This window comes from Engystomops pustulosus, chromosome 4 (assembly GCF_040894005.1).
Source record: "Engystomops pustulosus chromosome 4, aEngPut4.maternal, whole genome shotgun sequence".
Taxonomy (NCBI): Eukaryota; Metazoa; Chordata; class Amphibia; order Anura; family Leptodactylidae; genus Engystomops; species Engystomops pustulosus.
Window position 1 is genome coordinate 200085384 of NC_092414.1, and position 21917 is coordinate 200107300.

The 21917-nt window shown below is 40.0% G+C and overlaps 2 protein-coding genes across 2 annotated transcripts in view; one reads left to right on the forward strand and one right to left on the reverse strand.

The window, feature by feature from the left end:
• The first annotated feature begins 1030 nt into the window (after positions 1-1030).
• GNRH1 (gonadotropin releasing hormone 1) lies at positions 1031-4988 on the forward strand. Its single transcript, XM_072144621.1, has 4 exons — positions 1031-1143; positions 4095-4239; positions 4488-4577; positions 4899-4988. The coding sequence occupies exons 2-4, from the start codon at positions 4096-4098 to the stop codon at positions 4935-4937; spliced, it is 273 nt and encodes a 90-aa protein (XP_072000722.1). The 5' UTR covers positions 1031-1143; position 4095; the 3' UTR covers positions 4938-4988.
• Positions 4989-15453: 10465 nt separating this feature from the next.
• Positions 15454-21917, reverse strand: part of DOCK5 (dedicator of cytokinesis 5) — a 44612-nt gene continuing 38148 nt past the window's right edge. Inside the window, exons 42-52 of the mRNA XM_072149408.1 lie at positions 20778-20859; positions 20610-20694; positions 20310-20396; positions 19778-19954; positions 18192-18275; positions 17948-18085; positions 17719-17858; positions 16691-16844; positions 16448-16595; positions 15991-16103; positions 15454-15890 (exon numbers count right to left, since the gene is read on the reverse strand). Coding sequence (XP_072005509.1) covers positions 15795-15890; positions 15991-16103; positions 16448-16595; positions 16691-16844; positions 17719-17858; positions 17948-18085; positions 18192-18275; positions 19778-19954; positions 20310-20396; positions 20610-20694; positions 20778-20859 — 1304 coding nt within the window. The 3' untranslated portion in view covers positions 15454-15794. The remainder of the gene's footprint in view (positions 15891-15990; positions 16104-16447; positions 16596-16690; positions 16845-17718; positions 17859-17947; positions 18086-18191; positions 18276-19777; positions 19955-20309; positions 20397-20609; positions 20695-20777; positions 20860-21917) is intronic.

Consider the following 21917-nt stretch of genomic DNA (forward strand, 5'->3'; position numbering starts at 1 on the left):
AAAAAAAAGTGCCCCGCCTGTCCGGTCCCCTATATTTCTATAGAAGAAGAGATGAAATGTGAGTCGGTTTTTGGTAGAATGTAGAACGGAGTAGAATTCATCCTGGACAATCCCTTTAAGTCTACAGTGTGGCAAGAGCATTCAGATATAGGCACACCCTAATCACAGCCCCCAAAGGATACATGGGGTATGAGTGTTGCCTACATTTTAGGATGGCTCATTTGCATACAGTATTTCATCCTTTTAAAGGAAATCTACTGTCAAAATCCATCCTGATAAACCAGGGACATAACTGCTAGACCCAGGCACCGGGACTGTGGTCATCTTCTTATATTTGTTATATGAACCCCCACCCCCGCCTTCTTCTAACATCAACTTTTTATAATTATGGTAATGGGCTTCATGGTCTTACCAGGGCCCCTCTGTGCTGCTGCATCACAGGCTGTCACACTGTCCCATGCTCCCCCTCTGCTCCCTCAGCACTTTCCCCCCCCTCCCTTTGCTTGATGTAATCTCAGTGCAGCAGAGAAAGTTTCGGTTCACAGTGAAAGAGGGAAGTGCTCTGCACAGTGTAATAGCCTGAGAAGCTACAGCACAGCGGGGCACTGTTAACACCCCTAGAGCATAATTTTAAAAGTTGATTTTAGAAGGCAGTAGGCCATGCATAACACATATAAGAAGATACCACAGTCCCGGTGCCTGGATCTATGAGTAATGTCCCTGGTTTATCAGGATGGATTTTGATAGATTTCCTTTGGGGGGGGGGGGGGTTTACACTTTGGGGGACCCAGTGTTATAAATGGGGCTTATTAGCTGTGGGGCCCTGGTCTGGGATTGTATTGTCCATTATTTCTATAGTCTCCGGGTTTTCAGCTTCCTCCAGGATCCGGGAGGATAATCGCGTTGCGGCTCCTGTGGAGAGATGACGGGACACTAAGGACATGTAAATCTTTAGAGTGAAGCCTCCATCCAGCTGCGGCTCCGGTAATCTGGATTAAGCGGCGGGGGAGCTCGGATTAATGGGGTCAGGGTGATCTCTGCTCTGCGAGAGCGCTGTTTGTGCTGCAACATAAATAGGGGGCAGCACGAGGAGGCCGGCAGAGCTGACCTGACACAGGGGCTGCCCGGCACTTATACCACCAGGTAAGTGAACGCTACAACACCCTTATCTAACCTCTCTAATTCTTCACAATGTCAGGAATGGGCTGGAAGGGGTTAACCATGCCTGTGTGTATGTTGTTAGTAGCAGCAGAACTGTTAAGAAATTTATTATATTGGTTCACTGTGAAAAATGTCCTCACACTGTTGTGCTCTTAGCTCTCTGCATTGAGTTGTTGCACAAATCCATCCCCTTGCTCTGAGTAAGTTCTGTAGCTGGTTACAGCTTTTACTCAGAGTGGGAGGGGCTGTGGAGCAGGTCAATCCACAGAGCTCAGAGAAAAGCAGTGCTACACTGTAGGATAAGGATTTTAGCTTTTATCTTAAAGCAAAGTAAGCACAGTTATGGACAAGATTCCGCTCATTCATTGACAGCAAACACAGATACTGAAAATGAAGAGATCCTGCTTCTTACTGAGAGATCCTGCTCTCGGTACCTCAGTACGGCGCATGCGCCGACTTTCAGGCAATGTCACCATATCGCGATGTTTCCGGCTGCACTGATGCCCGTCATCTCGCGATACTTCATGACGAGGATACCTTGAGCTATGCATGCGCCACCTTGACATGACGTGGTGTTCGCATGCGCAGCATACTGGGTGCGACCAATTTAGACGCACGCTCCCTATTGGAGCGGCCCATTTTGTCACCTCCCATTTCTGCAACGTCCACTGATTGATGATTCCATCCTATTGGTTAGTCGATCCTTATATACTCCCTCTTCCCATTACCAGATACTCCCCTTGAGAAAGTCTGATTGTATGGTATGGTAATTATGCCCTAGGTGTACCCACTGTCTCACTATGTATCTATGATATTTACTCCTGCTGGATCCTCAGCCTATTGCACTTTACCACCTTACCCTTTACCTATATCTACTTGTTTACAACTATTTATTACTCTCATGCATTGCTTCTTTGTTTTTAAATAGTTCCTATGTTATGTGCCTATGAATTTCTATTGATTTTGTGTTAATAAAGACTATATTTCTTATATATAGCTTACATCTTTCCTGAATTTTTTATGCATATGGTATTTTGAGTGGGGATAGGTTGACTGCACCACTTGTGTTGCCCATATCCCTCTGCTCTTCACTATATTGGTACTTTCTTATTGAGGAGATGCAATGCCCCATGGGGAAATATTTATGCAAATTATCATTAGCTGTAAACAAATGACTGTGTCAGGGAGGAGCAGGCTCCACCCCTAGGAGCCCCCTGCCCTGCACTGATGAGGCGTAAACAGCCTGGGACCGCTCTCCGGAGACACGTCCTGCTTCTTTCCGGAACTGTCTGTGGGTAATATATCACCATGGAACACAGAGGTCAGCAGACAGCCCCGTACATGCCTGCTCAGGGCATCTTTAAAGGGCATCTACCATCAGGATGAAGGATTGTATGCAAATGAGCCTGAGGGGCTCCAGGCTCCATAGGTGTTAATGGAGCCCCTCTGGCTCATTTGCATACAGTCACACATCCCTGGCTACCTGGGACTACAGGAGAAGTGTAGAGGCATGGACAGAGCTGGGTTATCATTGGAGCTCCTGCTGTTCAGGGGGACCAATAGGAAAGCTACAATGATAATCCAAATGACTCCTCCTTCTTTCTACTGTATTGGTGTCCACAGGATGCTGATACGATTGAAAGCTGTTACGGAGCAGGAAGCAACGAATCACTGCTTACACTGCTGTGCTGGCACTGTGTGATAAATTGTAGTTTGGGTACTAGGTCTATAAAAGTTTTGCCTATACTGTAGACTTTTAATGTTGGCCCCTCCCCTTTAACTGTCTCTGTACCCATACTGCCTGTATAAAGACTAATTTAGTCTCATCCTGGACATTGTATGGATCTCAATGGGGGTCGTAGTGTTTACTTTTTAATGATTATCCATTGGACATATTACAGTGCCATAGATTGGCACATACCGGTGGTACCTCTGCCTCCATAGGGGTATACAATGCTTTTTACTACTAGGGTTTTTACCATCAGGACATTTTCTATGGCAGGGCACATGATTAGAAGTAGACCTCACCCTCCGAAAGACACATATATGTGACTTTATGTCATACCAGAAACAACCTTTAAAGAGATGTAGTACAGTTACTGGAAAAAGCTATTTTTATATGATTTAATATGATTATGGACATCCCCTTTAAATAGAACCCGTCATGCAAAATAACCCCCCTAAACTAAATATATTTTCATAAACTGCCATTAGAGAGCATTGCCTCTATCCCTTCATTGTCCCTCTACATGCCTGTAAACCTAAGCAATGAGGTCCTAAAGCTGTATGCAAATGACCTGTGAAATGTCCAATGAAGCATTAGCATATTCAAGCAGTCCACTCTATTCATGAGTGGGAGGCACAGCCACACCCCCAGTGCATGACTGACAGCCTGTATAATGATGTGAGGCTGTATAATGATGTGCTTCCTGGTGCTGGTGGCCTCGCCCCCTGCAGCCTGTGTGTGCATGTGTGTGTGTGTAGGAGAGATACAGCAGCTCCAGGCAGCCATGTTACAGCAGAACATGTCAGATTCATGTGTAGCTGATGTCTGTGTCTCTCACCTGTATATTAGGAGGATGCAGCATGTCAGCAGATGCAGCACACACTAGCCATGCTTTACTATACATTACACACAGACATGAGCAGGGGGAGGAGAGGGGAGGGGGAACAGGGGTGACATCACTGCCTCTGACCATGTGACCAGCCTCATTTACATGATAAAGAATAGATGATTTTACAATGAATAATGTATGAAATAACTAGATAAGGGCTGGGATGGGATCCTTGTGAGCTGCTCCAACAGGTAGAGATGACAGGACTAGTGACACAGACCTGATGACAGGTGTCCTTTAAGTGTTGCACCCAGACAGCCATGTTCTATCCATCCGACTGTGTTGTTAGTCTGAATACACATTGTCGTATTATTTCAGGATGACCTTCCGTGGAACGCCATGTTTCCTCCTTATTCTTGTCCTCCTGCTGTCGGACCATATGAGTTATTCTCAACATTGGTCCTACGGGCTGCGGCCGGGAGGAAAACGCGACATTGAAAGCCTCCAGGACCCTTATCCAGAGGTAATATCCCTAGGTCACTAGTAAATCACATGCAGACCCCTTGCCCCCCAGAATGTACCATGATGCAATGCTGATGGGGGACGTCCCACATTCATCACTTCGGCCAATCAGGAAGCTATGAAATATCAGCACTGACCTCATCTACAAAAATACAAAAAAACTGGCCTAGTCGTAGACCCCATGGCCAGTCCTTAAAAATGTCAAAAATGGCAAAACCCTTTTAATCCACGTTTTTTTTTATGTCTTAGACTCAGAATGAAGTCTCCCTGTTCACCGAGCCTCAGCGCCTTGAGTGTTCCCTTCCGCAGAACAGACTTGCCCTCATGAAAGGAGCCTTGGTGAGTATAGAATTGGGCAGAACCTACCACTAGAACCCCCAATGATCACAAAAAAAAGAAGAAGTTGAATTATATGTCCACTTTTTACAAAATAATGGGACATAAAATAAGGAACTAGATCTTAATTCAAAATTTTCCACAGCATCTATACAAACCTATGTGTCTCCATGGTAACAGACTACAAGAAAACTCTGTGTAGTCTGACCCTGCAGTCAAGTTCTGTTGTGTCTGCATTTCCAAATGAGGGATGCTAGATGGCCACGTACAGTATATACTGTATATCTATAGGAACCTCATGACTGCTCACATTTTGTATCACAGGTGAATTGGCTGCGAGAGAACGAAAGAAAGAAGATGTGAGGAGACCGAATGATGAGATGATATAATAAAATCTGAGCTGTGATCACTGTGGACCCTGTCATGTTTCCCTTATTCCCCGGTTGGCGATCTTCGGGCTGCTTTCTTATGGGATGGGTTGTATTTTATAAGGGAAGCAGAGAATCATCTCCTATCTACAGGAGAAGGGATACACTGGTGACTGGTGGGGATCTCACTGCTAGGAACAGGAGCAGCTGCTATGGGGCCCGCAGTGTCAGGGGGCCCTGGCATCTGACACTAAAGAATGGAGGATGCGCACCATTATATACATGTTATGCTGCACCTATGTATATAACACTGTCCTCTTCTATAATACACAGCAAGAATCAGCAGCTCAGATAACAAATGTCAGGGGAGAGAGAAAGGACCGCAAAACGACAGGACTAGGGATCCCTAATTCCTGCCGGCTACTTACCTGTATAAATACTGTGTGTGTATATGCTGTGTATGTATAAATGCTATATGTGTATGCTGTGTATGTATAAATGCTATATGTGTTTATGGTGTGTATCTGCTGTGAATATGCAGTGTGTGTATATGATGTGTATATTCTGTATGAATGTGTGTATATGATGTATGTAGGTCTATGTATTTGATGTATATGCTGCACGTGTGTATATTATGTGTATATGCTGCACGTGTGTATATTATGTGTATATGCTGCACGTGTGTATATTATGTGTATATGCTGCACGTGTGTATATTATGTGTATATGCTGCACGTGTGTATATTATGTGTATATGCTGCACGTGTGTATATTATGTGTATATGCTGCACGTGTGTATATTATGTGTATATGCTGCACGTGTGTATATTATGTGTATATGCTGCACGTGTGTATATTATGTGTATATGCTGCACGTGTGTATATTATGTGTATATGCTGCACGTGTGTATATTATGTGTAAATGCTGCACGTGTGTATATTATGTGTAAATGCTGCACGTGTGTATATTATGTGTATATACTGCACGTGTGTATATTATGTGTATATTACTGCATGTGTGTATATTATGCTGTGTATGTATAAATGCTATATGTGTATGTATATGCTGTGTATGTATAAATGCTATATGTGTTTATGGTGTGTATCTGCTGTGAATATGCAGTGTGTGTATATGATGTGTATATTCTGTATGAATGTGTGTATATGATGTATGTAGGTCTATGTATTTGATGTATATATATTCTATATATATGTATATACTGCACGTGTGTATATTATATGTATATGCTGCACGTGTGTATATTATGTGTATATGCTGCACGTGTGTATATTATGTGTATATGCTGCACGTGTGTATATTATGTGTATATGCTGCACGTGTGTATATTATGTGTATATTACTGCACGTGTGTATATTATGTGTATATGCTGCACGTGTGTATATTATGTGTATATGCTGCACGAGTGTATATTATGTGTATATGCTGCACGTGTGTATATTATGTGTATATGCTGCACGTGTGTATATTATGTGTATATTACTGCACGTGTGTATATTATGTGTATATGCTGCACGTGTGTATATTATGTGTATATGCTGCACGTGTGTATATTATGTGTATATGCTGCACGTGTGTATATTATGTGTATATTACTGCACGTGTGTATATTATGTGTATATGCTGCACGTGTGTATATTATGTGTATATGCTGCACGTGTGTATATTATGTGTATATGCTGCACGTGTGTATATTATGTGTATATGCTGCACGTGTGTATATTATGTGTATATGCTGCACGTGTGTATATTATGTGTATATGCTGCACGTGTGTATATTATGTGTATAAGCTGCACGTGTGTATATTATGTGTATATGCTGCACGTGTGTATATTATGTGTATATTACTGCACGTGTGTATATTATGTGTATATGCTGCACGTGTGTATATTATGTGTATATGCTGCACGTGTGTATATTATGTGTATATGCTGCACGTGTGTATATTATGTGTATATGCTGCACGTGTGTATATTATGTGTATATGCTGCACGTGTGTATATTATGTGTATATGTTGCACGTGTGTATATTATGTGTATATTACTGCACGTGTGTATATTATGTGTATATGCTGCACGTGTGTATATTATGTGTATATGCTGCACGTGTGTATATTATGTGTATATGCTGCACGTGTGTATATTATGTGTATATGCTGCACGTGTGTATATTATGTGTATATGCTGCACGTGTGTATATTATGTGTATATGCTGCACGTGTGTATATTATGTGTATATGCTGCACGTGTGTATATTATGTGTATATGCTGCACGTGTGTATATTATGTGTATATGCTGCACGTGTGTATATTATGTGTATATGCTGCACGTGTGTATATTATGTGTATATGCTGCACGTGTGTATATTATGTGTAAATGCTGCACGTGTGTATATTATGTGTAAATGCTGCACGTGTGTATATTATGTGTATATACTGCACGTGTGTATATTATGTGTATATTACTGCATGTGTGTATATTATGCTGTGTATGTATAAATGCTATATGTGTATGTATATGCTGTGTATGTATAAATGCTATATGTGTTTATGGTGTGTATCTGCTGTGAATATGCAGTGTGTGTATATGATGTGTATATTCTGTATGAATGTGTGTATATGATGTATGTAGGTCTATGTATTTGATGTATATATATTCTATATATATGTATATACTGCACGTGTGTATATTATGTGTATATGCTGCACGTGTGTATATTATGTGTATATGCTGCACGTGTGTATATTATGTGTATATGCTGCACGTGTGTATATTATGTGTATATGCTGCACGTGTGTATATTATGTGTATATGCTGCACGTGTGTATATTATGTGTATATTACTGCACGTGTGTATATTATGTGTATATTACTGCACGTGTGTATATTATGTGCATATTACTGCACGTGTGTATATTATGTGTATATGCTGCACGTGTGTATATTATGTGTATATGCTGCACGTGTGTATATTATGTGTATATGTTGCACGTGTGTATATTATGTGTATATTACTGCACGTGTGTATATTATGTGTATATGCTGCACGTGTGTATATTATGTGTATATGCTGCACGTGTGTATATTATGTGTATATGCTGCACGTGTGTATATTATGTGTATATGCTGCACGTGTGTATATTATGTGTATATGCTGCACGTGTGTATATTATGTGTATAAGCTGCACGTGTGTATATTATGTGTATATGCTGCACGTGTGTATATTATGTGTATATGCTGCACGTGTGTATATTATGTGTATATGCTGCACGTGTGTATATTATGTGTATATGCTGCACGTGTGTATATTATGTGTATATGCTGCACGTGTGTATATTATGTGTATATGCTGCACGTGTGTATATTATGTGTATATGCTGCACGTGTGTATATTATGTGTATATGCTGCACGTGTGTATATTATGTGTATATGTTGCACGTGTGTATATTATGTGTATATTACTGCACGTGTGTATATTATGTGTATATGCTGCACGTGTGTATATTATGTGTATATGCTGCACGTGTGTATATTATGTGTATATGCTGCACGTGTGTATATTATGTGTATATGCTGCACGTGTGTATATTATGTGTATATGCTGCACGTGTGTATATTATGTGTATATGCTGCACGTGTGTATATTATGTGTATATGCTGCACGTGTGTATATTATGTGTATATGCTGCACGTGTGTATATTATGTGTATATGCTGCACGTGTGTATATTATGTGTATATGCTGCACGTGTGTATATTATGTGTATATGCTGCACGTGTGTATATTATGTGTATATGCTGCACGTGTGTATATTATGTGTATATGCTGCACGTGTGTATATTATGTGTATATGCTGCACGTGTGTATATTATGTGTATATACTGCACGTGTGTATATTATGTGTATACACTACATGTGTGTATATTATGTGTATATGCTGCACGTGTGTATATTATGTGTAAATGCTGCACGTGTGTATATTATGTGTATATACTGCACGTGTGTATATTATGTGTATATACTGCACGTGTGTATATTATGTGTATACACTACATGTGTGTATATTATGTGTATATACTGCATGTGTGTATATTATGTGTATATACTGCATGTGTGTATATTATGTGTATACACTACATGTGTGTATATTATGTGTATATACTGCATGTGTGTATATTATGTGTATATTACTGCACGTGTGTATATTATGTGTATACGCTGCATGTGTGTATATTATGTGTATACGCTACATGTGTGTATATTATGTGTATATACTGCACGTGTGTATATTATGTGTATATACTGCACGTGTGTATATTATGTGTATATACTGCACGTGTGTATATTATGTGTATATACTGCACGTGTGTATATTATGTGTATATACTGCACGTGTGTATATTATGTGTATATACTGCACGTGTGTATATTATGTGTATATACTGCACGTGTGTATATTATGTGTATATACTGCACGTGTGTATATTATGTGTATATACTGCACGTGTGTATATTATGTGTATATACTGCACGTGTGTATATTATGTGTATATACTGCACGTGTGTATATTATGTGTATATGCTGCACGTGTGTATATTATGTGTATATACTGCACGTGTGTATATTATGTGTATACACTACATGTGTGTATATTATGTGTATATACTGCATGTGTGTATATTATGTGTAAATGCTGCACGTGTGTATATTATGTGTATATACTGCACGTGTGTATATTATGTGTATATACTGCACGTGTGTATATTATGTGTATATACTGCACGTGTGTATATTATGTGTATATACTGCACGTGTGTATATTATGTGTATACACTACATGTGTGTATATTATGTGTATATACTGCATGTGTGTATATTATGTGTATACACTACATGTGTGTATATTATGTGTATACACTACATGTGTGTATATTATGTGTATATACTGCATGTGTGTATATTATGTGTATATACTGCATGTGTGTATATTATGTGTATATACTGCATGTGTGTATATTATGTGTATATACTGCATGTGTGTATACACTACATGTGTGTATATTATGTGTATATACTGCATGTGTGTATATTATGTGTATATGCTGCACGTGTGTATATTATGTGTATATTACTGCACGTGTGTATATTATGTGTATACGCTGCATGTGTGTATATTATGTGTATACGCTACATGTGTGTATATTATGTGTATATACTGCACGTGTGTATATTATGTGTATATACTGCACGTGTGTATATTATGTGTATATTACTGCATGTGTGTATATTATGCTGTGTATGTATAAATGCTATATGTGTTTATGGTGTGTATCTGCTGTGTATGTATAAATGCTATATGTGTATGCTGTGTATGTATAAATGCTATATGTGTTTATGGTGTGTATCTGCTGTGAATATGCAGTGTGTGTATATGATGTGTATATTCTGTATGAATGTGTGTATATGATGTATGTAGGTCTATGTATTTGATGTATATATATTCTATATATGTGTATATAATGTCTATATATTCACTATATATGTATATACTGCATGTGTGTATATTATGTGTATATACTGCACGTGTGTATATTATGTGTATATACTGCACGTGTGTATATTATGTGTATATACTGCACGTGTGTATATTATGTGTATATACTGCACGTGTGTATATTATGTGTATATACTGCACGTGTGTATATTATGTGTATATACTGCACGTGTGTATATTATGTGTATATACTGCACGTGTGTATATTATGTGTATATACTGCACGTGTGTATATTATGTGTATATACTGCACGTGTGTATATTATGTGTATATACTGCACGTGTGTATATTATGTGTATATACTGCACGTGTGTATATTATGTGTAAATGCTGCATGTGTGTATATTATGTGTATATACTGCATGTGTGTATATTATGTGTATATACTGCATGTGTGTATATTATGTGTATATACTGCACGTGTGTATATTATGTGTATATACTGCACGTGTGTATATTATGTGTATAAGCTGCACGTGTGTATATTATGTGTATATGCTGCACGTGTGTATATTATGTGTATATGCTGCACGTGTGTATATTATGTGTATATGCTGCACGTGTGTATATTATGTGTATATGCTGCACGTGTGTATATTATGTGTATATGCTGCACGTGTGTATATTATGTGTATATGCTGCACGTGTGTATATTATGTGTATATGCTGCACGTGTGTATATTATGTGTATATGCTGCACGTGTGTATATTATGTGTATATGTTGCACGTGTGTATATTATGTGTATATTACTGCACGTGTGTATATTATGTGTATATGCTGCACGTGTGTATATTATGTGTATATGCTGCACGTGTGTATATTATGTGTATATGCTGCACGTGTGTATATTATGTGTATATGCTGCACGTGTGTATATTATGTGTATATGCTGCACGTGTGTATATTATGTGTATATGCTGCACGTGTGTATATTATGTGTATATGCTGCACGTGTGTATATTATGTGTATATGCTGCACGTGTGTATATTATGTGTATATGCTGCACGTGTGTATATTATGTGTATATGCTGCACGTGTGTATATTATGTGTATATGCTGCACGTGTGTATATTATGTGTATATGCTGCACGTGTGTATATTATGTGTATATGCTGCACGTGTGTATATTATGTGTATATGCTGCACGTGTGTATATTATGTGTATATACTGCACGTGTGTATATTATGTGTATACACTACATGTGTGTATATTATGTGTATATGCTGCACGTGTGTATATTATGTGTAAATGCTGCACGTGTGTATATTATGTGTATATACTGCACGTGTGTATATTATGTGTATATACTGCACGTGTGTATATTATGTGTATACACTACATGTGTGTATATTATGTGTATATACTGCATGTGTGTATATTATGTGTATATACTGCATGTGTGTATATTATGTGTATACACTGCATGTGTGTATATTATGTGTATATACTGCATGTGTGTATATTATGTGTATATTACTGCACGTGTGTATATTATGTGTATACGCTGCATGTGTGTATATTATGTGTATACGCTACATGTGTGTATATTATGTGTATATACTGCACGTGTGTATATTATGTGTATATACTGCACGTGTGTATATTATGTGTATATACTGCACGTGTGTATATTATGTGTATATACTGCACGTGTGTATATTATGTGTATATACTGCACGTGTGTATATTATGTGTATATACTGCACGTGTGTATATTATGTGTATATACTGCACGTGTGTATATTATGTGTATATACTGCACGTGTGTATATTATGTGTATATACTGCACGTGTGTATATTATGTGTATATACTGCACGTGTGTATATTATGTGTATATGCTGCACGTGTGTATATTATGTGTATATACTGCACGTGTGTATATTATGTGTATACACTACATGTGTGTATATTATGTGTATATACTGCATGTGTGTATATTATGTGTAAATGCTGCACGTGTGTATATTATGTGTATATACTGCACGTGTGTATATTATGTGTATATACTGCACGTGTGTATATTATGTGTATATACTGCACGTGTGTATATTATGTGTATATACTGCACGTGTGTATATTATGTGTATACACTACATGTGTGTATATTATGTGTATATACTGCATGTGTGTATATTATGTGTATACACTACATGTGTGTATATTATGTGTATACACTACATGTGTGTATATTATGTGTATATACTGCATGTGTGTATATTATGTGTATATACTGCATGTGTGTATATTATGTGTATATACTGCATGTGTGTATATTATGTGTATATACTGCATGTGTGTATACACTACATGTGTGTATATTATGTGTATATACTGCATGTGTGTATATTATGTGTATATGCTGCACGTGTGTATATTATGTGTATATTACTGCACGTGTGTATATTATGTGTATACGCTGCATGTGTGTATATTATGTGTATACGCTACATGTGTGTATATTATGTGTATATACTGCACGTGTGTATATTATGTGTATATACTGCACGTGTGTATATTATGTGTATATTACTGCATGTGTGTATATTATGCTGTGTATGTATAAATGCTATATGTGTTTATGGTGTGTATCTGCTGTGTATGTATAAATGCTATATGTGTATGCTGTGTATGTATAAATGCTATATGTGTTTATGGTGTGTATCTGCTGTGAATATGCAGTGTGTGTATATGATGTGTATATTCTGTATGAATGTGTGTATATGATGTATGTAGGTCTATGTATTTGATGTATATATATTCTATATATGTGTATATAATGTCTATATATTCACTATATATGTATATACTGCATGTGTGTATATTATGTGTATATACTGCACGTGTGTATATTATGTGTATATACTGCACGTGTGTATATTATGTGTATATACTGCACGTGTGTATATTATGTGTATATACTGCACGTGTGTATATTATGTGTATATACTGCACGTGTGTATATTATGTGTATATACTGCACGTGTGTATATTATGTGTATATACTGCACGTGTGTATATTATGTGTATATACTGCACGTGTGTATATTATGTGTATATACTGCACGTGTGTATATTATGTGTATATACTGCACGTGTGTATATTATGTGTATATACTGCACGTGTGTATATTATGTGTAAATGCTGCATGTGTGTATATTATGTGTATATACTGCATGTGTGTATATTATGTGTATATACTGCATGTGTGTATATTATGTGTATATACTGCACGTGTGTATATTATGTGTATATACTGCACGTGTGTATATTATGTGTATATGCTGCACGTGTGTATATTATGTGTATATACTGCACATGTGTATATTATGTGTATATGCTGCACGTGTGTATATTATGTGTATATACTGCACGTGTGTATATTATGTGTATGCACTACATGTGTGTATATTATGTGTATATACTGCACGTGTGTATATTATGTGTATATTACTGCACGTGTGTATATTATGTGTATATTACTGCACGTGTGTATATTATGTGTATATACTGCATGTGTGTATATACTGCACGTGTGTATATTATGTGTATATTACTGCATGTGTGTATATTATGTGTATATACTGCATGTGTGTATATTATGTGTATATACTGCATGTGTGTATATTATGTGTATATTACTGCATGTGTGTATATTATGTGTATATACTGCACGTGTGTATATTATGTGTATATGCTGCACGTGTGTATATTATGTGTATATTACTGCATGTGTGTATATTATGTGTATATACTGCACGTGTGTATATTATGTGTATATGCTGCACGTGTGTATATTATGTGTATATGCTGCACGTGTGTATATTATGTGTATATTACTGCATGTGTGTATATTATGTGTAAATGCTGCATGTATGATTGTATATATTTATGTGTGTAAAAGTGTATAAATGTGTGTGTATGAGACTAGGACTTTATGTGTGTATATAAACAGGGAATCAGGCGCAGCAAACAACACCGAGCAGGATGACTTTGTCGGCATCAAGTAGTCACTACCTCCCTCTCCTACTACTACTCTCATCATCTCCTTATGGAGAACAACCACCGAGATTTCTCCTGTACAATGAATTATTTGTTGTTAGTAGCAGCAGGACTGTGACATATGGTTTTGTATGCCAGGTTTGTAGCTTTCCGTAGTTTGTGCCCTCACACTGTCCCCACATCCCCTCCCCTCTGCTTCTCTGTTAAGTCATGTTAAAGGAAACCTACCATCAGGAGTGCACTGACTGAGATATTCCTGATGGTAGATTCCTTTCTTTCAACTAATCCCTACTCTGACTTTACATAAACTTTTAACCACAAGTAACAACATCATTAGTAAATCTGAAGGTAGACTCCTCCTCCCTGATGCTGCCCTAATCTGTCATTTAATAATCCTGGAACCTAACTTGTTAAAAACTTTATTTTAGTAATATGTAAAGTAACTGCAGAGGCTACATGGGCGTGTACTAGCCTTATCTCCCAGAGGCCGGCCAGGCATGTACACGCCCCAGTAGCCTCTGCAGGAAATTTACATATTACTAAAATAAAGTTTTTAACAAGTTAGGCTCCAGGATTATTACATTACAGATCAGGACAGAGGCAGCGGGAGGAATCTACCATAACATCTACTTCTGATGGTAGATTCCTCATGGTCCAGGTAGAAGAATGGTCAATGCTTGTTTCCCTGGTGGCCTAGTGTAGTAGAGGGAGTAATAGTGAGATGATGGGTTTCATGGAAGTGATAATATTCAACACAACCTTTTATAAAACTGTCCATTCCCATCAGAGTTGTATGGCCAAAGAGATGATCTGACGTCCATCTAAACCTCTCAGGGCAGTTATCCAATTTTCCAATCCTTTCCGTCCCACACACGGGAGGATGAGCTAACGAATTTCTCAAAGGAGACGCAAGGATGAGATAAAAGAAGTTTGACTCTTTTTACTTACAATAATATCAAGTCCCATATGTACAAATAGTGATTACATTATTAACACAGGAAGTCCTCCTGCCGGCGATGGAAGGACCACCAATAAGGAGAGGACCTCCCTCCACGTATCATCATCTTCTCTTCTATAGAATAAAATCTTCATATATCTTGGCCTCATCCTCAATAGACCGGCTATTGTTCCAGAAGACTACACCACCATACCATACAATAAACGTCCGTGTAGTGTCCTCCAAGAAATCACGACTAGGAGGAGCACCCGAGTGGCTTAAGTCTTCAAAAGTTCTAGAAAGTCCTGAAAGGTTCCCTTAAACTCCCATCACAATCCAGGATCATGGATGACGCTTGACTTCCTAACCTTCGGAGGTGGTGTTGGCGGCTTTGCTTCTTCTCTTTTTGGCAGTGGTGGAGGTATCTGGAGAACACCAGGATGGACACAATGTGGAGTACAAGTGGCGGTATAGCAATGACAAACTGGATATACACGCTATCCCAGAAGGAGTACTGACACTTACCTCTGTGGAAAGTCGTTGGGTACCCTCGATGGATCTACTTTTAGGAGGTGGTGGTGGAGGTGACCCAATTATTTGTAACGCAACATCGCCGTGTGTAGAAAGTGACGGGAAACCTGTAATGGGCAATATATCACTTGGGTGGAGAAGATATGGATGTGATTTTTGGGTCATCCATGGGTAACTAAACCGACTTTAAGAGCAATTTATTGCATCTTATGTATACACCACATGTATCCCTTGTTAAAGGGGCTGCCTGCTAACCGAAATGAGCTTTACAAATTTACTATGGTAGACATCACATAGTCATAATTCACCTCCGAGATCGGAGGTCCACAAAATCTGTGTCCCCTGACAGGAAGTAGATCAACCTACACTGTAGGTCAACAATGCAGAATAATAGTCCGAAATACATCGTCTGCCCAAAAACCTATGATACTACATGAATGACTAAACTTACTGTGGGTCCTTGGGGTTTTCGGAGTGATTGGGGAAGGAGTGATCTGCGTGATTCCTTGATTTGTTGAGCTGGTGTGGAGGGTGAGGCGGCCGTCTGAAAGCTGAAGGCTCTTTGGTCGTGCTTTGGTGGACAAGCTCTGGGCGTATACCTGATCCAGAATAAAATAGGGAATTAACTGGAGATGATCAATGTCCAGCGTGCTGACCCACCCCATTGTCACATCCTAAATTTCTTGCACCTCACCTGCTTTTCTACAGGTCGTTCTGTGATGGTTTGGGATTGGCTGACGTTCTGCTTCAGCCTCATCATTCGGATGTCACCATCCTCTCGATCGTTGTGATCCTCGTGTCGGGAGATGAGGGATCCGCGGCGGGGAGGTACAGGTTCCGGAAGTGAGCTTAGGATAAGGGAGGAATTATGAAAATATGGAAAAGCCAACCTAATAACAATAACTATGGAGGAAACATGATGACCTAGGCCTCAGTCAGGCCAGGCTTGATGGGATGAAAGTCTGTCCAAGTCTCCTTAGACCGGTTCTACACATTGGGGCAGATTTACTTACCCGGCCCATTCGCGATCCAGCGGCGCGTTCTCTGCGGTGGATTCGGGTCCGGCCTGGATTCATTAAGGTAGTTCCTCCGACGTCCACCAGGTGGCGCTGCTGCGCTGAAGATCATCGGAACGCACTGGAATACACCGAGCCGGACTGAGTGAAGGTAAGTGCAAGCTCCGCGACACATTTTTGTTTTTTAAATGCGGCGGTTTTTCCGAATCCGTCAGGTTTTCGTTCGGCCACGCCCCCGATTTCCGTCACGTGCATGCCAGCGCCGATGCGCCACAATCCGATCGTGTGCGCCAAAATCCCGGGGCAATACAGGGGAAATCGGCGCAAATCGGAAATATTCGGGTAACACGTCGGGAAAACGTGAATCGGGCCCTTAGTAAATGACCCCCATTATCTTGTTGAGTTGCCAACTATTCCTTTCAATGCATCCTAAACATGCATGCCAAGTTCAGCTGAGGGTGCATGTGATCTTAATAAGTGAATGAAAGAATCAGGTGGAAATTCGACTTCCTGATCATTTTCTTGCCAGGAACAACAGGAGAGCATTGGTACATCCACCTGTACGTAAGATGGTCAGCTGATCTGACCTACCATCATTTGGGTAAACATAAAACTCCTTTCATATTACATCCAACGGCAAGAGGTAGGTTTGTGACCATCTAGTGGGTCTAGAGTGGGTAGTGAAGACATGAAAAAGTAGACTTACCCTTCTGATCCTGGTCTGGAGCTACCACTCCCTGAAGATGAGGAGGACACAGTGGACAACCTCCTGAGAGTGGCAGATGTGATGTATGGGACCACCACAGAGCCGGCACGACTTAGCTTCCGATCTGTCAAACTGGAAGGCTAAAGAAGAGCAAAGAATGAGAAGTTTCATAAAAATAGTGAACATTATGGCTCCTTCTGATGTTCTCCAGAACCTACTGGACTCTTACCAGAGTGATCGTCCCATACAGCTTCTCCACCTTTACCCTCAGGTCATGGAAACAGGACACAAGTCTGTCATGGAGAGGTCGGAGGTTCTCGGTCAACTTCTCCCCATGGATCCTGATTCCTTGAGCCAGAAGAGGCATCTAGAAGAAGTCATGGAAATCGTCATGAATATAAGCAGTGGACTATATATATATATATGTCCATGTGAGAAGTGTCACCTACTATTCATGGTTGGTGGTCTCATACCTGCAGAGCAATCAACTGTTTGAGGAGCTCAATCTTGTCCTGGACCCCAGGATGTTCCTGAAGGTAGCGCTCAGTAAAGAAAGCCTAAGAAAGGATGTAGTTAATTTGAATTTGTATTATAAGGGATCGAACCTGCCGAAATTCAACACGCCTGATCCTACAGTCCTACGATATTGTGCATACAAGATGGATAGCTCGTCCTGCCGAAATTGTCAGGTTTGGTTGATGTTTGTGTATGGGGATTGTCACAGCGTGTAGTATATCCTAGAACTGCATTCAAAGTTTGCATGCTTCAGAGCTGAAATCTTACAGGATTCGTTACAAGTTCACAAAGAGTTCTGGGACACAGACACTGGTACTGTAAAGTATAGGAGCTTTGCATTTATATAGGCGTAAAAAGAAACCTGTTGAAGTTTTCCAATATAAACCAGCAGAACTGTGAATGCAGCTCTTGAGTATAATACGTATAATAAGTCGATTAATGCAGCTTATATACAGAGCTATTTATCTGATACTACAAGAGCCTGGCTAAGCAGTTAGATAATGAGGAGCTTGTTGACTGTTTCCAATAGCAAATCAGCAGAATTGTGAATGCAGCTCCTGAGAATAATATAAGACTTTAAAGGAAACTGTCAGTTAAACTAACCCATACCCATAAGTAAAGTTACCTTTCTTTCAAAACTGCTATTAGACAGCAGTACAACTATCCCTATATTGTTCCTCTCTATGCGTGTAAAGATCCATAATCCGCTTGCAAATTTGACTCACCATCTATGCATATTCATGTTTTTCTCTCTCAGCCTTGCCTCCAGCTCCTTGACTGACAAGTGTCCTGCCTTCTCTTCAACTGAGACAACTTGGCTCTGCTATACAATTCACATACTGGCTGTGTGACTGCGGAAGAGAATTCCTGAGGGAGTGGGTTGAGATAGACACTGGCTGAAGAGAAATCAGCTCACCACTTCCTCAGGAATTCTCTTTCCTGGAGGTGAACTGGAGGTGCAGCTGAACAGGAAGGACATGAATATGCTGGGCACGCGATGTTCGGACTCATATTCACTCACACTCATTTGCAGAGATGGGGAGTCAACTTTACAAACAGACTGTGGAACTTTTTAGGCATGGAGAGAAACAATATAGGGATAGTTGTACTGCTGTATGATAGAAATGTTCAGTTAGCGTATGTATGTAAGTTTATCTGACAGGTTCCCTTTAAGTCATGATCACGGTGGCAATAAATAATAATAAATACATTTATAAAGCGACAAGAGTTTGTCTAAGCCAGCAGAATTATGAATGCGGCTCTGCAGTATAATATAGGCTGTACTCATTAATACTTCTGGCTGCATTTGCAGATCTCCTTATAAAAGTGATGGCAGAGCACTCTATAAATCGGTGGGAACGCTGACTATCCTTACATTGTCAGGACACTACATAGTCTGTCTGTGCACATTGGGAGTCAGACCGCTAGACTGTATAGTCAGGTAAGTGGGCCGGCCAGAACTGATGGGGTTGTATAGCTAATCCGGCCTCTCCCACCAATCCCGATACTGAGGTCATAGAGGAATAGGCGAGGTCATATCCACCTTTTCATAGTTGGAGAATCCTCCCATGACGGCCGGGTCCACGATACCGTTGAGCAGCATGGAGAGCGGGTGCAGGGCCAGGCTGTGATCCGCCCTGTGCTGCTGCACCTGGTGACTTATCTTCTCGTTCGTCAGCTCCATGGTCTCAATGGCGTTCTGTAGCGGACTGATCTCTTCCTGGGGGAAAATACAAAGTTCAGACAACGCATTCCTGCTTACATCAAACATTCAGGAGACATAAATACAGTAAAGTTTATGAAATAGGAGGAAAAAAAAGACTGAAGACTTTTCCTCTAAATACAGCGCCACCCCTGTAAGTGGTTGTATCTGGTATTGCAGCTCCGACTCAAAAAATGTCATTCACTTTAATGAAACTGAAATTCCAGACAAGATTGGAAAAATCTGAGTAACTTGAGGGATGATGACAACTTCATTTTTCATAATAATTAGATTATGGGGGAACCAAAGGGAAACTTGTAATTGTTAGCATCAACCTAGAATCATGATAAAAGCGTAAAAACATGATCCTTACTGTGTGGACGTGCTTCACTTCAAACCACTTCAGGACTCCGGGGAGTTTGTACGCGGTGGTGAAGGTGGTCCTCTCGATCCACATGGTCTGGAGGGGAGGAGAAGGGACATGAGTGAGTCTAGAATCCATTATGTTATAACACACTAATCTATAATATAATACATGGGGAAAAAGAGCTCCAGAGCCGTAATCATAGTGGACAATATCGCTCTCTACGTGTGCGTCTGTCGGACCCCATGTTCAATCACAAGCTCAGCTCTGCTGCATCACGTATGTACACAAATATATCAACAATCTTACAGCAAATTCATTATCCGGATCTTTCTCTCCTCTCCGGAACGGCCGAGAATAGGAAAAGCTGTGAACCTCATTGAAGCGATAATAGCTGTAAGTAAAGAAGGAAGACGTGTAACCAGCGTGGGGGTCATTCACTACATCCGTGCAGAGCAATGGCAGAGCGGCACCTACCTGAGGATCTGCTCCGGCACCAGCTTGTCCTTGTATCGCGGTGGGAGGTTCATTAATGGTTTCACACTGAAGCACTGGACATCTATGGGGTTTACTTAAGGAAACAAAGCAGAATCCGGCTTCTTAGCTCCATATTTGGACACACACGTCCATTGTCCTCCAATAATTTCTACTGGACTGTGAGAGATCCACAGCAATGGCAATCCCTGACACTACCATAGAGATGAAGGACGCTGATCAGCTGCAAGTTTTCAGTTTCCCTACAGCACCCCCAGAGGTGAAAGGCAGTATTATAATGATTCTATTTATAGTGTAATGACCCATAGGTGGATCTTTACCAATTTCATTTTCCCCTTTATCTATGATCTCGGATATCATGTGGAAATGCCAGGCTGCCATTTGCTACTCAGAGAGGGAGTTTGTACCATCATTTCTTTCTGTTCTGCTCCTAAACGGGTGAATGGGCTTTACTGATCTTAAATGTTGCAATGCTGTAAACACTTGAGGCCATGCGGGCTGCCCACTGGCTAACACCCAAGAACACTCCAGAGGCTCAGCTCTGGGTTTTGTATGTTTTGCTAGAGATTTTGGACACAAGAGACGCACAACAGATTTGTGATGCTGATGTTGTAGACCTGCCGCTGCTCCCTGGAGAATCATATAGTCTAGCAGACCCCTGGTCCAAGACCAAGGTACTCATCTCTACCATTGCACTTGAGCTGGTCCACTGGACTCCTGCATGCCCTCTTACTTGAATGTTGCCCAGCCTGTTACCTGCTGCAGATCTGTTTAATAAAAAGAACTGATTTCCAGTGTAGGTCCCTGATCTGCCACTACCAACATGGGCCTCCCCTGATACCATCTGCCGGGACCTCTCACTTACACCGGGAATGCACCAAGGGGAACCTTATTGCCATGCGGCCTCCCCTTCTGCTTGCTGCACCCTACAGACCCTGACATGTGTGAATGATGTCTACACCAGGGTGGTGCTACCATGACATCCGCAGCTAGGCCAGAACTGAGACAGCCACTACGTTGGGTCTGTTTAACATACAATCGTGTGTTAACCTCAAGTGCGAGACTGGCTCTAACTAACTTCTCTACACCGTGGCCAATAGATCAGAACCTATTAACCCATAA